This window comes from Phodopus roborovskii, unplaced genomic scaffold, assembly GCF_943737965.1.
Source record: "Phodopus roborovskii unplaced genomic scaffold, PHOROB, whole genome shotgun sequence".
Lineage (NCBI taxonomy): Eukaryota > Metazoa > Chordata > Mammalia > Rodentia > Cricetidae > Phodopus > Phodopus roborovskii.
This window is the reverse complement of record NW_026126412.1, coordinates 4434869-4462778: the sequence shown is the minus strand read 5'-3', so window position 1 is coordinate 4462778 and position 27910 is coordinate 4434869. Positions and strand designations below refer to the sequence as shown.

General features: G+C 38.5%; 2 protein-coding genes across 4 annotated transcripts in view; both read right to left on the bottom strand.

Annotated features, from left to right (window-relative positions):
- The window catches only part of Fam172a (family with sequence similarity 172 member A), a 377012-nt gene that overhangs the window by 83122 nt on the left and 265980 nt on the right, over window positions 1–27910 (bottom strand). The gene's annotated exons all lie outside the window — the stretch shown is intronic.
- On the bottom strand, window positions 20965–22012 carry Pou5f2 (POU domain class 5, transcription factor 2). The gene has a single exon (XM_051182791.1). The coding sequence runs from the start codon at window positions 21958–21960 to the stop codon at window positions 20965–20967; it is 996 nt and encodes a 331-aa protein (XP_051038748.1). The 5' UTR covers window positions 21961–22012.

Here is a 27910-nt window from a genome sequence, read left to right as displayed (position 1 = left end):
GGCATCATTTCTCTTAATAAAAGCTTAAATATACTCTCTAGGTCAGTATAAATGTATATTACTTGTGAAAATATTTTGAGATACATACTTTAGAGACTTTAATTTTTTTTTTTTACAAATGAAATGTATGATATAGCACTGAGAATCTTGAACTACATACAGCCACAGCTAATCGAATCTACACTATGACACATTCTTGTATTGCTGTAGAAGTACATTATATGCAGAAGTAGATTAAGATGAACAAACTCAGAATGAAGTAGGAGTGCTGACCAATAGATCAGCCCAGAGCAGAGCCAACCAGTCTTTTCAGCCCAGTGACGTGGAACCAAGCATGGCCAAATAAACAGCAAGTTGGACTTCAGCCAAGGGACGCAGAGCTGTGGTCACAGCTGCTCCCCAACCCCCATCCTTCTTTTGAGAAAAGAGAAAACTGGTTTTGGAATTGTTAAAAGGGCCAGACATACAGAAAACAAGAAAGCAAAGTAATATATATATACTCAGAGAGATACATGTACACATTTAGAAATTCCTTTGGTAATTTCTCTGCTTTCTAATAAGAGGTTGTAAATGGATTAATATGACATACAACTGGGGAGAGGGTGGCAAAGATCAGTGTTGATATGACTACTACAGAAAACAGAAATTATACCTGATCCAAACCTTCTACTACTGTGTCATTCATAAGACAAATTTAATTCATAGATGAATGTGCCACTAAAAAGTGGATAGGAATATGTTCCCAATCACAAACTAACACTGAAATGATTTTATATATTGGAGAATATTAATATTGCTAGAAATAATCATTTTAGTGACATTCATACTCTTGCTTCAAAAGAGACTATAGTTACAATATTGATAAGACCACGCCAGTGAAGTGAAACTTGTCTGATATTTTAAAAAGCCAGAGTAATAAAGCTTGGAAAATAATCCCAAAGCATAAAAGTCATAATTTAATTGCATACTGAAGTAAACTCTTCTTAGAGACTGTCTCAAAAAATAAGACAGCTGTCTTTTGAGGAAGTATAAACCTGGCTGATCTCTACCTTTACAAACATGTACATACATACACATGCATACCCGTATGCACACAACACAAAAATTTTAAATACACTAACAGTCATGTGTAATCCTCAGTTAATTGTATGGCCTTAATATAGCCCCAGGAAATTGAAAACAACACTGTTAGAAAATGCCCAATTACACTGTGATAACTAAGAAGGGATCTGCCCTTTTTACTTGGGTGAGTCCTATATTACTGAGAAAAGGATGTAAATGCATAACTGAATTAAGGTTAAATGACAATTCACACAGATTCACACTGTAGTTTTTCCTTCCTTTATTGGAAGTCATCTATTGATGAGATTTCCCTATTACTTTATTCCCGGTGAATCAAATGACTATATTACTTCCTATGAAGACTACTGGTATGTTTCTGAGGCAGCATTGCTTATCTTTGGCTATTTTCTTTAATGCCTGTCGTTGAGTCTCTCCCGTGTCTGTAATGTCTTTAAAGTCAACACAGTGGGCTTTCCTTGACTTCTGCAAACACTACTCCATTTCTGCAACACTACCCTCTTGCCATACCTGTCCACACAGGAGATTTCTCCAAAACTTTGTATGCCTCAAAATAACAAGATAAATTTAAAGATCTCTTCCAAATTATCTGGTGTTTCTACCATGACTCTTGTCCTTAGACCAAAATAAAATAGCTCTTACAAACTGAAATATTTGATCTACTTGAATTCTTTGACTATAGAGTGCTGATTTAATGGCGTGCATATAAAGAAAGACTTTAGAAAATTACCCAGGGCTGGAAAGGATAATGAAAACAATCCATGTGGCTATTTAATACTTAAAATGATAAGCAGTCCAGATTCTTCAGTTGACCAAAGCCACATATTAGTCCTTTCCACCTTTCTGTATGCATGCCCAATGTCCCTTTCAGCCCAGTATTGACTCAGAAAATCATTGTAGAGAACTGTCAATTATGAAACTGTCTATAGACAAGATTTCTACTACTTTGAATAAACGTCTTTTTTTTCAACTGTTAAACCTGTGCATTTTCTCATCATATCTTAATGTGGCCATTCCTCTACTTCCCCAATCTTCCTCTACTTATTAAGTATGCTTCCTAAGTCAAACCAAACATTTAAAAAAATGTTCATTATCATTGAAACCTGGAATTTTGAAATCTCTTTTTTTACCCATCTATTTTGTTCCCCTCTTTTATGTAAGACAGACAGAAATACTTTGGTTTCTGAAAATTCATATGGAGTCTCATTCTGACACAAAACATATTCCTTTTCTAATTTTCCTTCTGTTTGCTTTTCTTCATTTTAGACATGGTTGTTTTATTTACCAGTTTTCAAAACTAAAAGACACCTGTGGCATTTTGTTGCATTCTTTCATCTACTGAGGTCATCATGACTTTCCCTTTTCCTTTTCAAATCCCTTCTGACAGGTTTAAGAAGTTATGTTTTGTAAAACAATGAAATCAAATGACAAGACTGAAGTCAATAGCTACATGTCATTCCCATCACTTAATCAACTATTTTTACTCACACCCTTTAAGAAACCTACAGTGTAGAACTGAAGCAGATACATATTAAAGATTCTTTGCTCTACTAGCTCCAGTGTAAAGATTTCCCTTATCAAGGTCTTGGAAAGTGGGCTGGGGTGTTGCTCAGTGATAGTAACAGGTACTGGTTTAAGTGCCAGCACCAAGAAAAAAAAGTTGAAAAGCGGTCAATATATCTTCAATTCAAAAGAGGTAAAGCTTGCTGGACTACAATGTAGCCAATTCTGTTGCTTAAAACAATTCTATCACTATATTGAGCTCATTTAATTTCCATAATGTACAAAGTCTTTGTTGTCATGTCTATTTGGAACTTCATGTCTGGTTGGGGTCAGGAACAACTAAATCATTGAGTCCTTTTGGAGTTCTTTTGGAAGTTGAACTTTTTGATGTGCATAACATCTTACTGATCTCAGGAGGTGTTTTTCCCAGTGGTAGTAAATATCTACCATCATGTACTGAGTAATTCAAAGAAAATAAATATAAGAATTTAAGTGGACCATTAAAAGAAAAAAATGACTGGCTTCAGTTGACAAGAATCATACATGAAGAATCTGTCCTTCAGAGAGGCAGTGATCAATAGTTAATGTAGGACTCATAACTAGACAGATTACTGAGAACAATTTTCCATGGAGTGCTTATCCCTAAATGGGTTATCTGTAACAACTCCTATCTCAAGGTGCAGGGAACACATTGCAAGAGGGAATGGAAAGCATGTAAGAGCTGAAGGACAGTGAAGAGTCTGAAATACTGCCTTTGGCACATGGCATGATCATTACACCGTGACCTCGCCTGCAAAAGACCAAGTCAATAAGAACAGGGAATATTTCAACAGCTACACTAAATGGACTCAGTGGGTTATTAACAATAATTAAACAGTGAATAGGACTTAAAGGGGGTGAGGGTGACGTGTTGGTAGTGCTTGGGGGTTAGAGGGAGGGAGCAGTTCCTGATAGGAGTATGAGAGTGTATTGAGGTTCATGTAATTGTTTACATGCATGAAGTTGTCAATGAATAAATAACACAATACCCTGTCTAATATTTTAATTCCAACCTGGGAAACCTGATCCATGAGTTTTTATTTCCCTTTCTAAAGAAGTACATGTTTCTAAGTATTATTATATCTTAGGCACTTATCCATGGTTTGGATTTTCTTCTTTTTCTTCATGATTCATGGGGCCAAATATCACATCTGACACGTCACCATGTGATGTCTAAATAAGGCAGGAGTTACATATACAACCTTATATACATGCATACATTTCATCTTTGAAACAAACACAATAAGAAACATTATATTGAATGTCAACAAACACTGAAGCCTTGTAGTAAAAGGCATAAATCTGGAAGGAGTAAATAAGTGAATGGCAAATCTTGAAATTCAACAAATGCGCTAACTCTCCGGACGGGCTTATTTAAGGAGCAGTTTTGATTGTTTGGAGTAGGGGAAGGTGGGAAGCACATGGGCCGAGCCTCGTCAGGCGGCTCTGCAAGATGAGTTGCTGTGAGGGTGAAGTGGCTGTTACAGTAATAGCTGGAAACAGTAAGTGTTGTGGGCTTTGAAGTCAGTTCAGCTTTGATGTTGCACTCTCACAGCTGTCGTACGACAGGGTGGAAGAGGGAAAAGAAGACTTTTCAATTCTGTCCTTGGTGCTTTTACTCAAGAAATCTTAGCATGATAAAAGATCAGTGCTTCTGTGAATTTTAAGTATTGCATGGGCCTGCCCTTTATTTTTAAAAAGTTTTAATTATTGATGCAGGAACCAATGTTCTTTATAATAGTGTGTGTGTATAAAATTATCAGAATATATGAATCAATTAGTGGGGCTTATATTAATGATGACTTTGTTTTCTTACTAAGTAAAGTATTAGTGATATTAAGTAAGTGGGTGTGATATTAAGTAAGTAGGTTCTAACCCTAAGAAACTTACTAGCAAGATCAGCGAGCTTTTGGTAGGCAATTAAAAACTTATAAAAAGCTACAGGCTTCATTTAGTCCAAAAGTCTAGAAAAGATGCTTTGTGTAAGAAACAAAAGACATTACCAAGAATACATGTGAATTAAATAAACCATAGCCAGGAGAAAGGAGTAAAAATGTCTTGTAAGTTCTATACTAAAAGAAAACGAGCAGAGACTTCAGTTCAAGTAGAGCATTGTTTCTCAACTTTCACTCACTTGGCTGCACATCCATGTACTACTGTCCTGTGAGCATAAACTGTCAGCATTACCAAAATACTCAGCACAGTTTTGAAAGTTATAAATTTTATTTTATTTCAAGTATCTGCTATATTTGCAAAGGTATTATAATCATGTTTTTACAACATTTTATTTTTTGAATTATAATATAACTACATTATTTTCTTCTTGCCTTCCCTCTAACCATCTGTGTACTCCCTTGTTCATTTACTTCAATTGCTGGTCTGTATGTATCAGCATATCTATCGTACATGATACATATGTCTGACTCCTACTCTTCTCTTCCTGAACTTGTGCAAGTTAGGCAAGTGCTCTACCACTGAGCTAAACTCCTGGGGCTCTAACATTGTCCTTGAATCAACTCTTTTGATTTGGTTACTTCTAAGTCAAAATAAATGAATTCAATTTACACTTATGTGTTATACACATCCTTTTCTAATGCAAATCAAAACAAAAATAATAATTCAAACAAACTCTAGTTCTCTCATAAACTACCCATGTATAAAATATGTATAAAATATGAAGATTACGCTACTCAAGGGTAGAGGCAATTACTCAGCCTAGTTACTTCTTGTACTTAAATGAGAACTAATGTACCAAAGATATTCAAATGCTTACATGTCTAGAGAAGTATGATAATTAAAGAAAAATATTATTTTATTTGAAGATGCATAGCTTAATGCTTGCCACCATAAATATTTGTTTAGTTATTGGGACTTATCCCTGCTTATTTTATAGACAGCAAAGAATCCATAATTAAAAAAACTAACCCCTATAACATAAAATACTCAGGACACCTAAGACTAAAGTAATAATCTAAAAGTTAAAAAGTAAAATGTTTCCTTCTGAATCTTTCTTAGCAGAGTAAACCAGCTGCCTATTCTACAAAAAAAAAAAAAAAAAAAAAAAAAACAAAAAAAAAACCAAAAAAAAAAAAAAAAAAAAAAAAAAGGATAAAGGTTTCCAGGCTTTCTTGATAGAAGTTAATGAAACTGTCATACTTGCATGACTTTGGTGGGAAAGGCAAAGAACAACAGAAGTTCGATGGCAGTTACCCTTTCTTATGTGTTGGTACCACAAAATGAAATGAGGAAGGAGATAAAGTCGGATACTGGAGAGGGCTTACTGTGATGCAGGACAGCAGAAGCGATGCTCTGCTAAATTCTTAAGTGCATTAGAGTAGGCTGTGAACATAAACAAAGCCACTGGTAAGCAATTAAATCTGAAGAAGTAGCTCATAAAAGTGGAATAATCACTGTGAATGAATCACTAATACAACACCTGATTTAACAGTTAGATTTTAAGTATTGTTCCTATAATGAACATTAAATGGTCACGATGCATCAAATTTTATAATGTAGCAAAGTGGCAATTCCAATGTATTGTGAGGATCATAGGACAAGAACATTAAAGCAAATCAGAGTATACTCTTTCAGTGATAGTAAAGGGTTGAAAATCTGCAGGCATTTGTAACAAGGACTTTAAGATGAATTTGCCATTCCCAAAGTCATCTCACTAGGCAGGAGAGAGGAACTTGGCATGTGACCAATAAATTACAAGAGAGCAACACCTTGGGGTTAGAGGGCACTGATGACTTCAACAAATCTCCCCAGCTCAGGCAACAGATTAAGCTGCGGGATAGGACGCCCTACAACCTTAACCTGTTAATACCTCTAAATTCTTAAGAGTGACCTCTAGTCTGCTCTCCCATATTAGTTGTTAGTTACACTAATTACAGCTTAGCTGGTATTGTTGGTACCAGTTTTCTCCACCCCCAAAGACATGCAGAGAAAGGTTATCTCTAATAGCTTCAAATAACTTCAGCCAAGTTCTGCTGTGCGCATTAGGAGCACTTACCTCCAGCTTTGAAAGGGTCTTTTATAGACATCAAAGGACAGACACTAAAAGCAATGTGTGTTTGTGAATTCTATAAAGCATTTCATAAAGGAAGCTTGTAAAAGTAGGAACAGAAACTTCTGTGACTAGATCTTTAGGATGATTTGTAAAAATCTAATATATTATACCTTTTATGCTTATGTTCAACAAAAAAGGGGCTTGTGATTTTGTTCAGAAGGAGCTTGTTTTACTTTAAATTTGTTAGCTAAGTAATTGATTCAAACTTTATGATTTTCAGAAAGGATAATGAAATTTCTACCATGATTTTAAAGAACTATTTTAAGCTCAACATTTTTATCAATGTTAACCTAAGATTACATAGAGTTGGGGCATAGGATTCCAAAGCCCTCAAAGATTCAAATACCATCTGTGATGCTGCAGTAAATTTCAAACAAGGCACTAAATCAGAATAGTAACATACCACAGAATAGTAACAGACTACATACAGTCAGAGAGCCATACCTGAATTATCAGGATTAATATGAATAGCTTCACACATAGGAACTGCAGGTTCTTAACACCCTGACAGTTTTGCTTTGAATGAAATATACAAATACCTACTACATCTTAAAAATGAGTTATTAGTACCTAAAAACATAAAACTATAAAAAGGTGTAATAAAAAATACAAAGGTGGAGTAGGCAGGTAAGCTAAGATTAGCACAGTACTGTTATGGGGCTCCTGAGTGGGAGAACTAGTGGGTCTCTGACTCTTGTGTCTGCTCTCAGGACTCTATTCCTCTTGTTGGGTTGCTGTGTCCAACTTTGATATGGTAGGTTTTGTTGTTGTTGTTGTTTTGCTTCATCTTACTATATTTTATTTTGTCATGTTTGGTTGCTATCTATGTGAAGCCTGTTCTTTCCTAATGAGAGACAGAAAGAGGGTGGATACAAAGGGAAAGGATGTGGGGATGAACTGGAAGCAATAGAGGGAGAGGAAAGTATCTATTTTCAGTAAAAGAAACAAAAGAAAGGCAAAAAGAAAGGTAAGCTAAGGATGCTGGAGGCAAAGTAATGAAAACCCGATTTTATAAGTAATGATGTCTAACATCAAAAGAAGACACTTTGCTCTTCAAAGATGGATTTTAAAGCTCTTATAAGAGTCTCACTAACAGAAACCTAGTCTAGGTGAGACACTGAAAATGAACAATCACAAGAGTCAATCAAGTTACTATTGTTAAATTCAAGACAACAACTGATTTTAAGATTCATCATTCCTTTCTCTGTCCCTTAAGGAAGGAATATCACCAAATAATTTTTTATGGTATTTGCTTTCCTATCACACTGCTAAATGCACTCAAATTATTGCCAATTAAAATAGTTTTGTAATCTATAAAATTTAATATTTTATAATAGTTGGTTTGCCTGTCAGTATAGCTAGTAAGTTCTTTCATTGAGAGTATCATTGTGACATATCGTAGGGTGTTACTAAATAGAATCATTGTATATCGAACAGTGAGGAAACATTGATCATCTACTTCCTATCATCTTTGAGAATAGAAGAGGTACATAGTAGCTATTTTTAATTTTTTTGACTGATTTTATTAACTAATATCCTTACTTCTTCCAAACTGATATAATACATACTGTTATGAATAAGAAAAAAAAATCACAACTGAAAAAAAGAACAAAGGAAGACAATGATAAAATTCCAAATTTAAAAATCACATGCAAAATAATAAGTGAGTAATAAGACAAGCTACGGATTTTTATTTTTTATTACAACATAAAAATAAGATATATTTAAAGGTGGGGATAATGATGCATGCCTTTAATCCCAGCACTTGAAGGCAGAGGCAGACTCATCTCTCTGAGGTAGAAGCCAGCATTATGTACACACTGAGTCCCATGACAGTCAAAGATAAATAATAAGACCCTGTATAGGAACTCCCCCCTCCAAAAGTGATAGATATATGTATGAGATTTCTTTTAGAAATGGGACTTCTTTTAGAGAAGCATAGAAACAAATAAAATGAAAATAAAAAAGAACCCACAGACCTTGAAAATTCTAAAATTTGTTTTGAAATAGACCACTACATCCTATCTTTATTTATTACATCATAGATACCAATGAAAGTACGATCAGGAGAGACATTCAGCCTGGGGAATATATGTACAGGTATTAAAAATAATGTGAGAAGTCAAATCATTACTCATATATACTTTAAAACTTTAATATCCATGCAAAATAAGTAACATAAGATTTGTATAGTCAGATAATATAGTGATTGGTATAGGCAGATTTTTACAGGAATCTTGGAATGCCTATGGGACACTCCACCAAATAAATGATTCATTATTGTCCTCCCTGAAGAAAATGACTAAAAATCTAGACTTGTCTTTTAGTAGGAAGTGATATTTCATTTATGTATGGTTTCCTTCAACAGCAGCATTACTGGGTCAACTGTGAGAAAACATTTAAATCATACATTCAAGTTACTTTTGTTTCTTAGATGTTCACATGGTATAGACGTGTGCACAAAGAATGTTCACCAAATAAATTGTTTACTGACTAATGTAGGAAACTCAGTTTAAAAATGAAAATGACACTGTTTTTATGGATTGTGCCATTATCTGGCATCCCCAAATAAAGAGGACCCTTTCCCTTTTCATGAAAAAAAAAATCACATTTTTGTTAGTATTTTATTTAAAATTTCTTGGCCTAGAAGACAAAAATTTATGGTCGTTGATTAGCTGTTTTAGTGGTGTGATACAGAAGCAGAACCATTCTCTTTGTATCCATGGTGTGAGCATAACTGCCTTTTTGGGATAAGGAAAACAGTTTACATTAGAAGGTAGTACACATTTATCAACCACACTGTTGGCATGCAATACCTTGCATGTGATCATCTGTATGATTGATTGATTATAACAGGAAGGATGATTTAAGTTTATAGTTGAAAACCATACTTGATATTTACTTATACTCAGTAATAGTCTTAAAAGTGCTTACAGAAAGAACAACCCTCTGTCTGAACATCCTCTTCTTCATTTCAAGCTGTTTACATGTGTAAGGGCATACAATTAGAATAAATTAAAGATGAGTGACTTGATTGATGGCACACTAACTCGATGTCGTTAGTGGCTGACAATGCTCAGTAGCACTGTGGCCAGCCTCAGTCTGGTGACATGGTTCAGAAGGTCGCCAGCTGTTTCTTTGGGAAAATGAATTATATCTTAAGTTATGCCCTCTACTCTCACCAATGGGTTCACATATCTTGCTTTCAAAATAGAGAAAACAACAACCTACTTCTTCAGCCCCAGTTTTTTTTTTTAAGTTTCACCTTTTAATAAATGGTATTTACCCTTCTCAAACTACAGTGAGCAGCATATCAGGGTGCAGTAAGACTAAGCACCTCGCCATGTACTAAGGCTGGGCAAGGTGATCCAGTGTGAGAAATGGGGTTCTAAAAGCCAGGAAAACTCAGAAGCACATCTTAGGAGTCCACAAGAGGACCAAGCTACACAACTGGAACATACAGGTAGAGTGCCCGCGTCAGTCTCGTGCAGGCTCCAGGGTATCATTTCAGTCTCTGTGAGCCCTGAGGAGCACAGGTTAATGGATTTTGTGAGTCTTCACATGGTATCCGTGACCCCTGGCTCTCCTACACTCCTTTCTCTTTCTCCACACGATTCCCAAACTCCTCCTAATGTTTGCCTGTGGGTCTCTGCATCTGCCTCCATCAGTTGGTGGATGACGCCTCTCTGATGACAAATGGGATGGGCACCAAACTGGTCACAGGAAATGGCCAGTTCAGGCAACTTATCCACTATTACTAGGTAGGGGTCCTCATCATAAACTTATTGGCGATTTCCCTGTACCAGGCTTCTACTTGACCCTGAAATGGTCCCCCTCCCATAGTGCCCCTCAGTACTCTCCCCCTCTGTGTTCCCCCAACCAGATCACTCATATTGTCATCCCCACCTGCCATTGGTTGGCTCACGAAATCTCTATTTTACTTTCCCAGGGAGACCTGGGTGTCCCTCCATGAACTCTCCTTGTTACCTAGTCTCTCTGGATCTACAGATTATAGAACAATTATCCTTTATGTTATAGCTAATATCTACTTATGAGTAAGTATATGCCATGTTTGTCTTTATTGATATGTCTGGGTTACCTCACTCAGGGTAATTTTTTCTAGCTCCATCAATTTGACTTCAAATTTCCCAGTATCCTTATGTTTTTTTTTTAACAGCTGAGTAATATTTCATTGTGTAAATATACCACATTTTCTTCATCCATTCCTCAGTACAGTGACATCTAGATTGTTTTCAGTTTCTGACTGTTCCAAATAAGCTGCTACAAATATAGGCCAGCAAGTGTCCTTGTGATATGATTCAGCATCCTTTGGGTATATGACCAAGAAAGGAATAGCTGGGTCTTGTGGCAAGTTCATACCCAGTTTTCTGAGGAACTGCTACACTGACTTCCATTGTGGTTGTACAAGTTTGCACTTCCATCAGCAATGATGGAGTGTTCCACTCGTTCTACATCCTCTCTTGTGGGGTTTTTGTTTTGTTATTCTTAAATCTTAGCCATTCTAACAGGTGTAAGAGGGAATCTTAGAGTCATTTTGATTTGTATTTCCCTGATGGCTAAGGAATCAAGTGTTTCTCCACCATTTGAGATTCTTCTGTTCAGAATTCTCTATTTAGATCTGCACCCCATTTTTAAATTGGATTATTTGGTTTGTTGATTACCTAGTTTCTTGAGTTCTTTATATAACTTAGAAATCAACCCGCTGTCAGACGTGGAGTTGGTGAAAGTATTTTCCCATTCTGTAGGTTGCCATTTGTCTGATGACTGTATCTTTTGTCTTACAGAAGCTTCTCAGTTTCAGGAGGTCCCATTTATTAATTGTTGATTTTAGTGTCTGTGGTCTTGTTGTTCTGTTCAGGAAGTTGTCTCCTATGCCAATACGTTTGAGATTATGTCTGAGTTTCTCCTCTCTCTGGTTCAGTGTATCTGGATTTAGGCTGAGGTCTTTGATCTACTTGGACTTTGAGTTTGTGCAAGGCTATGATATGGATCAACTGCATTCTTCTAATGTGCCAACATCCGGTTAGAACAGCACCATTTATTTGTTGAAGATGCTTTCTTTTTTCCATTGTATAATTTTGGCTTCTTTGTAGAAAAGTCAGGTAACCATAGTGTGTGGGCTTACATCTTGGTCTTTGTTTTGATTCCACTGATCCATATGTCTGTTTTTATGTAAATACTATGCAGTTTTATTACTCTATAGCAGAGCTTGAAATCAGGGATGATGATACCTCTGGAAGTTCTTTTATTGTACAGGACTGTTTTAGCTAGCTTGGGTTTTTTGTTTTTCCATATGAAGTAGAGTATTGTTTTTTCAAGGTCTGTAAAGAATTGTGCTGAAATTTGTGTAGGGATTGCATTCAATCTATAGGTTGTTTTTGGTAGGACAGCCATTTTTACTATGTTAGTCTTACCTATCCATAAGCATGGGAGATCTTCTGATCTTCTGATACTTTATTCAATTTCTTTCTTCAAAGACTTGAAGTTCTTGTCATACAAATCTTTCACTTTCTTGGTCAGAATTACACAGAGATCTTTTATACTATTTGAGGCTATTGTAAAGGGTATTACTCTTCTGATTTCTTTCTCAGCCCATTTATCATTTATATTTAGGAAGACCCAGAGATTTTAGTTCAGATATTTTCATATTTCCAGAGAAGAGACAATGGGTTTAGCCAAGTTGTACATGGTATGATTAGTATATGTAAAACTCACGATTTGATTCCCAGGAAATTCCTCCTCTGCACACCACACACACACACACACACACACACACATGCACACATATCTTCCTCAGGAGGTATTCACAGAATAGTGATTATCTACTTAAGTATCAAACAAACAAACAAACAAACAAATAAATAAATAAACTAGATCTGAAACAGTGTGACTTGGTGTCTAAGGAGTTTCCTTTTTTTATCATGTTGTTATCTATTTAATTCCTTTGTAGGGAACAGTGTCTTCTGTCCAATTATCCTCTTATATCTATTTCCCAATACAAACCTAGATTTTCCCTGGAAGTGGTAGGTATTATGGGTTGAATTGTGGTCCCTTCAAATTTATATTCTAAGCTTTCATATCTTAAATATGATCTCACTCTGAGGTAAAGTCTTTATAGAGATGATAAATTTAAAGTAAGTCAGTAGGGTAGCATATCAATATGATTAGTATCTTTATATAATAGGGAAATGTGGGCAAAGATATGCATAGAAGGAAGATGTCACAGAGAGGCAGCTTCATGCAACAAAATAGGGGAAGACACCCTTGCTTTACTGCTTGTCAAAGAGCCAGTCCCTTACACACACTCATCTTAGACTTTCAGTCTCCAGGGACAATAGCTTCTGGCTTAAGCCACCTACTATGAGGTACCTTGACAGCTCTAGCAAGCTGGAATAGCAGATCTTAGAAAAACTTGAGAGTGTGTGGTTATTTTTTCTGGTCCAACTTCTGTTACTGTAACAAATACCGAGACAATCAATTTATGAGGGGGAAAGGTTTATCTGGGCTCACTGTTTTGAAGAGTTCAGTCCATAGTCAGTCCCACTGGCTTGCTGCTTTAGGTGAAGCAGCATATAGTGGCGGGGGCATGTGTAAAGCAAAGGCATTCCTTTCATGTCCAGAATGCAAAAAGATGAAGGGAAGGGCCAGGTCCCATCATCCTTTCAAGGGTATGCCCCAAATAAATGGAAAGCCCCCTATTATGTCCCACTTCCTAAAGGCACCACCATGCCCTATTGGATCAAGGTAGAGACCAAATCTTTAATGTGCAGACTTTGGAGGACATTTGGACTTTTCTATATCTACATGATAACATTCAATGAAGAGACTGCATAAAAAATGGGAGGATCAGGCTTGCATTTGGGAGGAGGAAACCAGAAACAGCTGCTTAAGAAGGCCAGTGTCTGTGCAGCTCACAGTCTGAGGAGTGTGTCACCTGCTCTGCCCACACCTGCATTCCTCATCCCTAGTCTCTGATATCAATCCTAGGTATGTTGCTTTGTTGTTACTTGTGCATGTCATATACTTATAGAGTAGAAACAACAGAGATCATTTATTTAAACTACTATATGGTTTTCAGAAAGGTTCAATCTGAATCCTATCTGACAACTAGGTGTTTTATCACCTAGTTGTCAACTAAGGAAACATTTTTATAAACCCCCCCTCTCTCAACCTCCACCCCCACCCTTCGAGACAGTCTCACTTGCTGGCTTGGAACTCAATATGAAGTCCAGGCTGGCCTTGAATAGAGGCCTCACTCTCCTTAGTGCAGGGATTAAAGGCCTGTGTCATCATACTCAGCTTATACTTATATTTTAGCCATTAGCACAAGCAATGAAATTTTCCATTATGAAAGTTTTTTAGCAACTGAAACTAATGACAGTACTCTTTATGTTCTCTTACTTAATCTGGACTGCCAGTTGTTAAATGCTTTCCAATTTACAGAGACGTGGAAGAACAATTTTTTTTGTGAGCTATAAGTAAAGCATAGGTAAACTATGAGGGCAATATCATGAAGAAACAATTATTGAGTGCTAAGACAGATTTCCTGAAGATTTCTTTCAACAGCATCCAAATTTATTCTTACCAACTTTTACCCTGTTTATTGATAGATGAAAACTAAGGCTCTTGAATGAAGTAACTTGCTTAAAGCAACATCTTCAGTAGGTTATTGAATCCATATCAAAACCCAGAAACAAACATTTATATGTATATGATGTATATGCATACAATACCCCAAGTAATAAATCGTCTATTTGTGAAATTTACAAACATCTCAATTTAGTTTAAATTTAGCTCATTTATGGAACTGGATCTCCAAAAATATTCATATCCCAGATTATGACTATGTTCAGAGATGGGCTTTTTACAGAAAGATCAGCTAAAAGAGATCATTAGAGTATACTAAACAAGCGAGACTCACAGCCTCATACAAACAGGGCTGTGAGCAAGATATTCCAATGAAGATAATAAAGATGCCAAGAAGACAAACCTGGAATAGATCTTCTCCCAGTGCTCTCAGAAAGAACTAACTAACCATGGCTACACCTAGACCTCACACCCACACTCCAGAACAGTGTGGAGACAGATTACTGATGTTTAAGCCAGTTAATCCAGGGTATTTTGTTTGAGAGTCTTATATAACATCATACCAACACAGATTTGCTTTTACCTACAAAGATTTATATTAGGATTTTAAATTGGATTTGTAGATTATAAAATAATAAAAGAAGAACAAGACATTAAGTTGGGAGCAGAATGTGTTGGGGAAAGTCCTGGTGACTTAAGAGTGGGAATATAGGTGCAGATGATAAAAATTATGATATACTTGCATGAAGTCCTCAAAGAATAAATAAAAATATTACAAAGAAACAAAACTACTAAAATAGCTTGTATGACCTCTATAAAAACAACAGAGAGCAACTGTCTTTGAGTGCCTCTCATTCTCTTAACCATTATGACTAAGCCTCTAAAAGTATCCTTAATAAAACCTCCAATTCTTTTGCATAAAAAAGACTTTACTCAATAGAAGTTTTAAAATTGTGCATTGTCATCCAGTCTAAGACAATAAATAAAATTAAATAAGTATATGCCATAATACTGCCCTGACAACTGTATCCAGTATTAGGAAAGGTCCCACTCTATACATGCTAAAAGAAAAAAAAAAAAAAAAAAAAAAAAAAAAGAGAGGACTAATTGGGAAACTATAGTCATTCCTTTGCAGAAGGAATGCCAAAACAAGCTGTACAGTTTTTGAAAGAATGAATCTGAAATGTAGTGACTTTATCAGAAGGCCCCATTTTTTTCAGCTTTAACTTGGGTAAACTGGCAGTGGAAGAGAATAGCAATAAGTAAGATCAGTTTTGCTTTGTTATTTTGTTGGAAGCCAGGAGGAGGGAAGCCTACGGCATCCAAGTTCAAGCCAAAGCAGTGAATTCTGCACAGAATTCACGGCAGGTCTTCTACGTGTAGAAGTGTAGAGTGGCCAACAGCCTATGGCAGCCATTCACAGAGCCTCTCCCTGGGTTTCCTGTAGTGCTGTTCTTCCCTGATGTTGCCAGGGCTTGGTTTAAGGATTCTACTGAGTACCAGGATGGTCTCAACTGGATGGAGACAGATTCCCACAACTGACCCTGCATTTCAATACACAGCTCTCATTTGTATTTATTTGCTTTAAAAAATGACAACCATGGAAGGTCACTGTGTTGAAAGTGGAGTTTGTGGTTTTGATTACTTTTTAAAATTGAAAACAAACTGAAATAAAATTGAAAATTCTGAAACACAGACATAATTTGATGCTCTAAATATGGGTTAACTACACAATGTATATAAACTCACACACAGTAATTATAAATTACCACGATGTGCAAAAAAACACAACAAAAACAAAACAAAACAAAACAAACAAACAAAAAACCCAAAATAGACATGGCAGGTGTCTGGATTTCCTGAGCAACACTACACTTTTAAATTAATGGGCGTTTTTTTTTTTTTATACATCCTTAAAATCTAATCTTTAGCAATGTTTTATAACCCCTAATATACTAGATATATGAATATATGTATATATGGATATGTATATGGCCTAGTAGTACTGTTTAGAGAAATGTGTTTTTATGGAAATAACAAATGCAAGAAAAATTGAAAAGGTTACATTTATTCTTTTAAGAAGTACTTTATAATGAGAAATTATTTTACAGAAAAGATGACTGGATTGTTAAACTTTGTACATGTTTTCTTTAAATATGGTTGTTGAGATATATTTAAATTGATAAATGTAACCCACCACATAAACAGACTAAAAGACAATGAACACATGATCATCTATATTTCTTCATAGTAAAAGTCCTGGATAAACTAGGGATACAAGAGATATACCTCAACACAGGTATTTCCAAGGCTATTGTTTCCTCTCCACAAACTGATAGTAACAACCTGTTGCTGAAGAGTGAGTGCCTAACTAGAGCTTTCACCCCTAATGACTAGTGTTCATGGCATAGGAAGTTATTCTGTATACTATCAGAGGAGAAACTAAAACACCCAAACAGCTATAAAACCTGCCTACAACAGTGACTTGCCTGCATGACGGTCTGATGCAATAGTGGCACAAAAGTTGTGGGAGTCACCAACCACTCTTTATTTCAATTTAAGGCCCATTCAGTGGGATGTAATGCATGCCAGGCACTCTTCTGGTGGTCAAGCACCCAAGGCTGTATGTGCCACAGACCTGGGGTAAAGCCAAATACCACTGTTCTGCTAAAGGAACATAACTATTAATTCTATTATACTCATAGACCAGTGTCTTGCTCAGCTACCATCAGATAAACTTCCTCTTGTAGTAGATAACTGGACAGTGTGTGGTGACTAAGAACTTAGAACACTCAGTCCTAAATGGATGTCTCTATCAATTCCCTCCCCCTATGGAACATTGCAGATGAGAAGGCGGACGGATTATAAGAGTAAATAGAGATGCAAGATACCAAGGAAACAAGGTCTTTCAGAAACAACAGGACTGGCAAACAGAAAAACTCACAGAGACTGTGGCAGCAGGCATAACAATAGCACAGGTCCAAGGCAGCAGTGGACATGAACCCTCATCCCTGAACCATAAGCTATCTCCAAGTGACAACTGATCTCAAAGGAAAAAGGAGTCTCACTGGGTACACAAACCGCACTCAAGAGCAGGCCCTGTGCCTAGCAGCAGATGAACTCAATGGTATTTTTGGAGGCTTTCTGTCTTATAATACTTTGTCTGGGAATTTCTTTAACCTTATCTTTTGTTTATATATTATGGTTTCCAATTTTTTTTTTTTGGTGGGACCTCTGTATGAACAAATGTGTTATCTCTGTGTCTGTATACACTTCCTGTGATTTTTGTCTCCTTTTATTTCTGCTTGCTTGTTCTATCCTATTCTATCATTTTTTTCTTGTTGCTGCCTATTTGATTTTCAATGAGAGGGGAGGGATATGGATTTGGGTGAGTAGAGAGGCTCTGGGAGTTGTGGATGAAAACACATGATCAGATTATATTTTATAAAAATATATTTTCAATTAAAAAGAGAAAAAAACATTTCTTAGGGCTGAGTGTGATGGGACAAGAGTATAATCCTAGTTCAAAGTTAACCTGGGCTACACAGTGAGATCTGTGTCAAAATAATAACAAATACACTATTGTAATGCTTATTCTTAACTCTGATTTTTTTTTTACATATGCACACAAGAACCTTCTCATAAACTTATATGTTAAAATAATGGGTCATGGAAAAATTAAAAGGTTTTCATGTGAATTATCTGACAGCCTTTTATGACAATGGCACCAATTTGCATTCCAATGAACCCAGGAATCCAATTTGTATTTTTGTGATTTTTTTTTCCCTATCATACTATATAAACTACTGCAATTTCACAACATCTTGTATATTTAGCCAGGCCACCACATCAAATTGAAGACTTTTGTGCATCAAAATGACAATATGAAGAGTACAAGGACAATCCAGAGAATGAAAGAAAATGTTTGCAAATTACATATCTGATAAAGGTTTTAACATCCATAATATGTAAAGAAAGACATACCGATTTAAAAATGGGCAAAATAATCAAATCAACATTTCTCTAAAGAGAAAAAACAAATGCACAATTAGCATATGAAAAGAAGCTCAATATCATTTGTGAAATATCATTCATTGGAGAATGAACTATCACTTCACATCTACTAAGATGGATACAATGGGAAAAATGATAGGGGATAACAAGTGTTGGCAGGAATATGAAGAAACTGAACGCTATATGTTCCTAGAGGGGACACAAAACGGCACATCTGCTGAGGAAGACCTTTGGCAGTATCTCAAAAAGTTAATAACCCTGCAATAGCTGGCAGTCAACAGAGACCCACAACTGGCCAACATGCAGAGAGTGAAAGACTGCAGAGTGCTCATCTCTGAATGGGACATCTATACTAACCCACTGCCCAAAGGCTCAGCAGTCCTTGTGGAAGAGGGGGTGTGGGGCAAGACTGTGAGAGCCAGTGGCAGTGGATGATGACAAAGAAACAGTGTTCTCTGGATGTCACAGCAGGACATTTGCGCAAGCGAATTCATAGTGCTTGTGACAGAATGACAGACCTGTGCAAGCTCAAGGCAGAGAAAATCCCAGCATGGAGGGAAAGAGGTGGGCCCATTCTGACCCCTGGCTGATGGGTCACTGATATTCAATAGCTTCTGGGAGAAGCAGAATCAGTTTTCTTTAATGATGTGGTCTCAGGTAGGCTGACCAATCTTCAGGGCAGGTCCCACACACAACACAATTTGGGTAACCTAAACTAGACTGGATGGGGTAAGGGAAAAATAGATTGAGAGAAAACATAATGTTGATGTATCAGGGAGGAGTTGGGGGCTGGGTATGAATATGAACAATACATTGAATGAAATGCTCAAAGAATTAATAAAAATGTTATTAAAAGAAAATAAGGTAATAGAACCACCTGACTCAGCAATTCCGTTTCCAGGTATTTCCGCAAGAGAACTGAAAACAGACATTCCAAAGATTCTTTACTACAACTCTTTACATTATTCTCGCTAGACAGAGGTGAGAATAACCCAAGTGTTGAGTTGACATACAACTCATAGTGGAATACTGTCCAGTCATGAAAAGGAATGCATTATGACAAATACTGAAACATATTTGAGCAAAATAGGCAGAGGCAGAGAGAGAGAGAGAGAGAGAGAGAGAGGCAGAGGCAGAGAGAGAGAGAAGAGAGAAGAGAGAGCAGAGAGAGGCAGAGGGACAGAGAGAGAGAGAGAGAGAGAGAGAGAGAGAGAGAGAAAGAGAGAGAGAGAGAGAGAGAGAAGGGAGATGCAGACCTCTGAGTTCCAGGCCAGCCTGGTCTACAGACTGAGTTCCAGGACAGCCAAGGCTACACAGAGAAACCTGTTTTGAAGGACAAACACAAACTACAGAACCCATGATAAACCCATTGGAATACTGACGAAGACAAAGCAGCAGGGCACCAGAAGGATCCAGCAAAAAGTCTTCACTCCAGTTACACCACAGTGATGGTGTTTTAATATACCCTGTGTGCAGGTCTGCAGCAGAAAATCAAAAGGCAAAGAGAATAAATTTTTCTTTTATTTTTGATGCTGGGGTCAAAGGCTAGGGCTTTTGCATGCTCTGTCCTTAAGCAACTCTCCCTGGCTCCAAACAGGGAGATTAGTAATCGATCAGAATGAAAGTGAAAAACTTGAAAAAAAAGACAAAAAACAAAACAAAACAAAAAACAAGCTTTGTGGAAAAGACTGGAAAAGGGGCTTAATTGCCTGCTGGGATACAGTTCTGTGGAGTCAAGTGTGGATTGCAAGGACAACAGTAACTGACCACCACTATTTAGCCAACCAAGGAACAAGCATGATTCTAAGAGCAGGTCTCAGCTCAAAACCAAGTAAAGAGTATTACCAATACTAAAGACCATGGGGAGCTCTATGACTTAAGAGAGGATTGGTGCTGAGGCCTGGAGTGGTTCAGATAGCCACCCTTAGTAGCAAACAGGTTTAGGTCAGAATGACACCAATGTCAGTCAGAGTGAGAAGGCCAGGGTAGTTTATACCTGGAGAAGGCAGCGAACTGAGCTTACTTACCTGCCCACCTCCCACACTGGCAGGCTGGAAGTGAAGGGTGAATCGGGGAAATACGTAAGCATCTCTATTGCAGATGATAAGATGCTATATCAGAGAGTCCAAAACAAGTGCCCCAGAGCTCTCAGATGTGATAAACACTTTGTGAGAAGTGGGTCTGAAAGGGCTTCTGCGCTCGCTACTTTCCAATTCCATTTTCAGGCCTTTCCTAGGAGTGTTAGCCTGGATTTTGTGTTTGTGCAAAGTTCTGTTTGTTTTTTGTTTTTTTTTTTAAATAAACACTTATGTAGTAGTTTTCTGTGACTTGCATTTTTAATTTTATACTGTGCTTATAAAGAAATAAACTTTTTGTGATTCCTGAAACAATAAGGAACAATTAATAATAAAAAAGGAACAAAACGTTGAAGCCACAAATATATTGTAATGCCAACCCCAGGGATAACCAAAAGGTAAAAACAAAATGAAGCTAGTGATGTGCTTTAACCTCCCTCCCGACCCTACCTAAGGAACTCCCACCCTCTCCTGTAGATTGTTTAAATTCTTTAGGCCAAGAACTGAAGGCAGAAAACCAGGGAAACAAGCCCCCTCCCCTCTATTCCCTGATCTTCCCCCTGCAGGGTAGTCCCCTCAGCTTGACAGCCTGGGAAGGCCTAGAGTGGTGGGTGGGGCAGACAGAATGGCTCCTCGAACAGGAAATGGAGGAGAGGAGTACAGGGGTGTAAGACATGACCCCCCATAGTGGGGGAAATCAAAATGGAGCCCCGGTGCCAGGGGAAAGCACACTGGTGGCCCTGGGAAGGGAGGCCCAATTGCCCCCACATTCTCCCTCCGGGAGCTATCACTGGTTGGCCAACTGCCCATCTGGCTCCGGTTAGAAAACCACACTTGGACAAGGTCCTTCTGCAGCCGGAGGCGCCCAGCAATATAGCTGATTTGCTGGGGCGTCGGCTCTGGACACTGCAAGAACAGTTTTTCCAGATTGCTCCCAATGCGTCTCTCTCTGCTAGCACGTCTCCGCTTCCGGGCCTGCTGCAGGATCATCTCCATTCTGCATATGCCCAGAAGGTTCTTCTCATCTACTTCCTCTAGCCACATTTTCAGCAGGGGTCGCAGCTTCCACATGTTGGCAAGGCTGAGCTGCTGGGCCTCGAAGCGGCATATGGTCGTCTGGCTGAGAACCTTCCCAAACATAGCTCCTACAGCAAACCCCACATCGGCCTGTGAGTACCCCAGAGTCATCCTCTTCTGTCTCAGCTCCTTGGCCAGCTGCTCCATCTCTTTCTGTATGGCCGAAACGTCCTCTGGGAGTGCCAAATTTGGCATATATCTCAGGGCGATATAGGGTCCTGGGTAAGCGTCTTCAGAGGAATTCTGGGACCAGGCCCTTACCTCACCAGCGACATAGGGTGCTATTCCGCCTCGGAATTCATAAGGCAAGGGACCCAGAGGCACTCCCCATACCTCAGGACCTGGACAGATACTTGGCCGCACCATTAACCTGCCTGTGGCTACTTGACTGCTAAACCAGGTTGGAGTGTCAACTCGCATGGGCATTGGCCCTTCTAGGCCACCACTACTATTGCCTGGGAGGGGGTAGACGTTTGAAGATCTGCGCCCAGCCATGGGGTGGACAGCACCCCCAGCAAGAGTCTGGTAGGAACTGATAGCTCTCGAGGCTTCTGAACAGCCACCAGCCTCATCCTCGAGCCCCGCCCCCCAGTGGGCGGAGACAGCAATGCAAGGAAGAGACACTATGGTAACTTACTGAGTCCTTAGGGTTGAACAAGGGGCCTCTTACCCTGCCTGTTGCTTTTAACTCTTAGCTTGGTACCAGTCTGGGGCTTTTACCTCCATGCAGTAGGGTCCCTCAGTGACTCACTACCTGGATCCTATCCTTGCAAGGGACCCAAGCATTGCCTTTGAGCAATGTCTTTTCACACCCTCCAAACCATCAACCATCTCGGTTTCACAAATACTAATTAGCCACATATTTCAGGCCTTGCTGACAGTGTCTGGTCATTCATTAACTACTCCATACCTACTTTGCCAACCGTCCCTTCTGTGCATATCCTCAGTCCCTATGCTTGAAGAAATTTAGGCACACATGCTTCAGTTTCTAACTAGGGCCAGTTCTCTGCCTCAGATTCGAGACTTATGTTCACACTGTGCCACCACACTCCCTTCCTTCACTGGCTTCCCATTCCAAGATTCTTCACTCAATAAATAACAAACTGTCATCTTGGTGTTTTTGTTTTTGTTTTTGTTTTTCCTTCTGGCGACAGGTTTGTGGGATAACATGAGCCGTAGCTGGCCACTGAGAATGTTCCTTGATCCCCAACTCATCAATACCAGGCATTTTGTTCCTGGCCTCTCTCCCACCAGAGATACAAAGATTTTCATTTGTTTTTCTATCATCCTCCTGTCTCAGGCCCCTAACACAGGACCCAAGTGGGGAAAAGAAAGAAGGAAAGGAGAAGAAAAATCCAATAGGTCCAAAGCTTCCAAAGAAGATGAAGTCGCCTTTGGTGGAAGATCTCAGCCCCATGCCCCTTCTTTTATTCTTTAAGCCAAATACAATACAGCTCTCTGTCTAGCCATGTCTACTGAAATTGGCCTTCATGAGGACACGGCACGGATAGCCTTCCATGAATCAAACCCAATAGCATTGTCAAAACGCACATTCTAGGAATGTCCGCTGAGGTGCCTGGCGAGAATACCATCCTCTTTGAGCCTGCTTCAGAGATGTAAATGGGAGGACCCGCTGGCTTTTCCAGCTTGTTTACTCACTCCCACATCTGTATTCCTGCTGGCCCAAAGTAAATTAGTTTTATGCTTCCCCTCCAGAGGCCAATGACATGATCTAACTCAGACACTGAAGTGTGAACTTCAGAGCTCTTCTTCCACTTTATGGTATCGACAATGCTTCAGAAGCTGGATAACAGGCCTTTTGGAAGACCAGAACTTACTGTCTTGCCATGCTTTCCTTATTTATTTATTTTAGACCATAGGCTCTCTCACAGGCACTACAATAATAATCGGTTTGAAAGGCAGTTTCTTATGCTTCACCTTCAGGTTCATCTTTCATATCGCTTCTATAGGTAAGTTTCTAAAAGCAAAACCAAATCAATCCACATCTGAAATAACCAAAGAAAACCTAATGACATCACTTTACTCTTCTATGCTGACAATGAGGGCTGTTCACAGAGCTTTACCCAACTTGGTCCATTATCCCCAATCTCATCTCATGGTCAAGAAGAAATCATTTGTACCCTGTGTGACCTTGTTCATGTTAATCCTGAGATGATTTTCCTGCTTCTTAGTCTTATTACCATTTAGGAGTCTGCTCAGTTATTCTCATTAGAAAAGGATATCCCTGATCACTCTCTGCTAACTACAGTCCCAGCTTCTGCTTTCCCCTCTCATGTATTTTACTTGGTCCTTAGCATGTTCTGTTGTCTCGTGCTTGCCTATGTGCCCACTGCAGGCTTCTTTACTTCTACTTTTACAGTGTCTACTATAGTATCTGGCACACACAAGGTGATCAGCGAATAAAAGAAGTGTGCTGCACGCCTGTTAACTCTAAGACTACAGGTTTGATAGCCTGAGTCTCACCATATAACCCTCGAGATGAGGGAGCACTTGGAGACTAAATCAGACTCAAAACTACAGAAAATAAACTGGAGATGTGGTGGCTTAAAGGAAAATCCCCCCAAAGGGAGTAGCATTATTAGGAGATGTGGCTTTGTTGGGGTATGTGTGGCCTTGTTGAAGGAAGTGTGTCACTGTGGATGTGGGCTTTGAGGTCTCCTATATGCTCAGGCTATGCCCAGTGTCTCAGACCCCTTCCTATTGCCTGTGAGTCTAGATGTAGGACTCTGAGTTCCTTCTCCGGCACCATCTGTCTGGACACCACTATGTTGTACCATGATTATAAAGGTCTAAACATTTGAAAATGTAAGCCACCCAAATTAAATGTTATTTATTTATTTATTGTTTTTCAAGATAGGGTTTCCTCTGTGTAGCTTATTTTTTATTTTTATTTTTAAGAGTTTCTGTGGTCACGGTATCTCCTCACATCAATAGAAACCCTAACTAAGACAATAGGTACGACCTTGAAGTTGTGAATTAGCAAATCATGTGCCATATCTGCAGGCTGAGTATCTGATTTATTTGAAGCTTACCAGTTTCTGCTAGAAAAAGTCTGGGCTAAAGGTCAGATGCTTGTTGCAGTCACTGCTGGATCCACAGCACCCACAGCACAAAGAGAAGAGACATTTATGTATTTGTTTATTTTTGTGGTGCCAGGAGAAGTGTCAACCTACTGTTAAGCAAGTGAGCCTGCACAGCATCAGAGCTGAAAAGACTTCCAGTTTGCTTGAAGTGAATGACAGTCTCTGAACTCCACCTTACAATGTCGAGAATTTTACTAAGGAATAGTTGCGCTGATATCTATTCTTTCCACGTATGCATGCATGCCCCCTTCCCCCCAACTCACAAAGCAACCAGTGTCTGTTAAGGTGTAACAAAATGGAGATAAAGGAGAGACAGCACAATTATACATTAAGGTTTGCATAGAAAAAAGGAAAAAAAAAAAAAAAAAAAAAACACACCTCTCTTGCGCAAGAGAACCAGAGAGAAAAGATTCATTAGGTGTTTAAAAACAATAGTTGAATAGAAGCATTTAAGTGAATTGGGGACAAAAAAAAAAACCAAAAAAACTGATGAGTTCAAATGAATTTGAACTAAGCTTTATTGTATTAAATGAGTTAAAACAAAGTAGTTAAAACAATAAATTTAAAAGTGAGGCTATATTATTAACTCAATGAGTATTAAATTTAACTTGGGTGTTACTTAGTTGGATCTCACTTGCCATTGTGCCCATCTCTTGGTTTGTGCATATGAGGGTAGGGGCACTACACAGTGGTATCTCTTTAAAAGTATGTTTAATACATGATGGAAATAGTATGATTAGAGGAAATAAGAAGTAGTGTATTTGGTTGGCAAAACTGAGATCAGAGGTAGCAACTATGGGAATACCCAAGACAACCAGGGCTGCTTGGAGCATAGACCTTTGGATGCTAAACTATCACCTTCATCAAATATGGGACCTCTCCATAAGTGATTCGATTATGATATAAGAATCAGGTTGTGTTTATCCATGGGAATTTCAGAGAAGGTGTAAGAAGCAGGAGGCCTCAGGCTCTCAGATATTTATTATCTGAATGAGGGAGGAGAGAAACTAGACAGTCAGAAGACCAGGCCAGAGGAATTTACCCGAGAGGAAATTACACCCTTTCTATTAGTATCCTTGGAACTAAGGGTAGTGCTCTGAAAAGGGTGTTTTAAGTGGAAATGTAAATGCACAAAATATGAGGGTTTGTATTCTTGAGTTTTCTTTAAATACCTTATTCTGAGAAAGAAAATGTAATTATCAGGATCCACTGGTTGAGAATCAGTAGATGGTAGAAGACACTTTGGAAATAACTAACCTTGTAGGATGTAGCCCATCTTTTGGGGACATCTTGCCCATGTATTCCGAGATACACCATCTTCCACTCACCTGGACTTTCAGATACATTTGCTGCCCTAAACAATTAGCTGGCGTTTCATGAGGTTGCTTTCCAGCTGGGAGATATGGAAGCTTTCTGGGATTGTGATACAGCTTAATTTGTATGTATATGAAATGTGTTAATGCCTTCATGAGCTATCCACAGTGCTCTGAGGATAGTAGAAAACCAACTGCTTGTGAGGGTAGCTGCTATTCATTTAATGTCATACTGTTATTCAGCTATTTCATTGGCTGGCAAGGTGATGATTGTATATTTCCAAATGTGCCTTTCGAAGTGCTTCATGCTTCAGGTAGAAAAGGGCTGCTCAAGAGTGTACCAAGTGAGGGGCTGGAGAGAAGGCTCACTGGTTAAAAACACTTGGTGGTTTTGCAGGGAACCAGGATTGGTTCCAGCACCCACATGGAGGTTACAGGGGATCTAACCTCCTATTTGGCCTTTGAGGGAACCAGGCATGCACATGGTATACATACATGCACACAGGTAAACACACATAAATGAGAAGAAGAAGTCTGTAAAAAAGTGCATCAGATGAAAATGGAAGTGTCCGGGAAAGGAGGGGGTTAGGAGGACAAGCAAGAGGAAGAAGAGCTGACCCAGGTGTAGGTAACACAGCCAGAGGGGGCTGCATGGAGACTGAAATCAACCACATATTTTGTGCACGCAGTATATGCCAGCAAAAACAGAGTATATGAGAAGCCCTAGTCTTTTAGTAGTCTCGCAAAGAAACCAATCTCTTTTTGAATCTAGTGAAATTATCAGAGCCAGCCAAGAATTATCCCAAAGAAGGACAGAAAAAAAGCAAGGTGGATTGAGTTGTGCTGGTCTTTTGTTTTTCCCACTCGGCAGGCATCAGGTGACTTAGCACTTGTGAGACACCAGGGCATTTGTACACTTTCCCTTAAGAAAGGCAGATTCAGGGGCACAATACCTAGAATGGCCAAGCAGCAATATGAAAAGGAAGCACAGGAGAAAAGATTTGGAGAACTAGTCACAGAAAAGACTCCCAGATCTAAAAAGTGAAGTTAGGATTGGAGAAAACTAACCAAGAACTGTAAAGACAGATTCCTTGTATCGTCCAGGAAATGAATTAACATGGCAGTACAAGAAGTTAGTTCACTGAAGACAGACTCAAAATATATCACAGTGATCACACTGACAGCTCTTTCTGTGGGTTTTAAGTATTCAACTGTATACAGCAAAATGAGATGGCAAAAAATAAGTTGTTATGAACTTAAGAAAAAATAAAGTATTATGAATGTGAAGGTTGTTGCCACACAGAAAAGGCTAGTCAGAGCAATGCAGGGATTAAGTAGCTTCATGTTTTGCTCTCCGAGATAATTTTCATGGCAAGTAACACACAGTAGTATTTGCATTGCAGGTAAGAGTGTTCTGCATTGGGATGACTAGATAAGGTCATGGGTGGAAGGACAGCTCTCAGAATACTAACCACAACACAAGATGCTTTTACCCATAAGACAGTGAACAGCAAACCTGGAACATACTGGTGGCTTGAACAAAGGAAATTTTAACTTTGGGTTAGGATGACAGAACTTTATGGCCATGATTTTATTGTTGTTTGCTATTTTTTTTTTTTTTTTTTTTTTTTTTTTTTTGGTTTTTCGAGACAGGGTTTCTCTGTGTAGCTTTGGAGCCTATCCTGGCACTCACTCTGTAGACCAGGCTGGCCTCGAACTCACAGAGATCTGACTGCCTCTGCCTCCCGAGTTCTGGGATTAAAGGAGTGTGCCACCACTGCCCAGCCTTGTTTGCTAATGTTGTTTCTTTTTTCCTTCCCTCCTCCTCCTTATTGATGCAGGTTCTAACTATGTGGCCCTGACTGTCTGGGAATTTACTGTGCAGACCAGTTTCATATTCACAATTATGAAACTATGTAGTCAGAGACCACACAGAGATTTAGAGTACTTAAAAAAAAAACTTCATTTTATTTTATAAACCTTCATATTCATCATACATGAATTACCTGTGCTAGAATAATATGAAGA

Bases quoted from the DNA above. Each gene is read 5' to 3' on its own strand.
- Pou5f2 (XM_051182791.1), bottom strand. From the start codon at position 21,960: ATGGCTGGGCGCAGATCTTCAAACGTCTACCCCCTCCCAGGCAATAGT.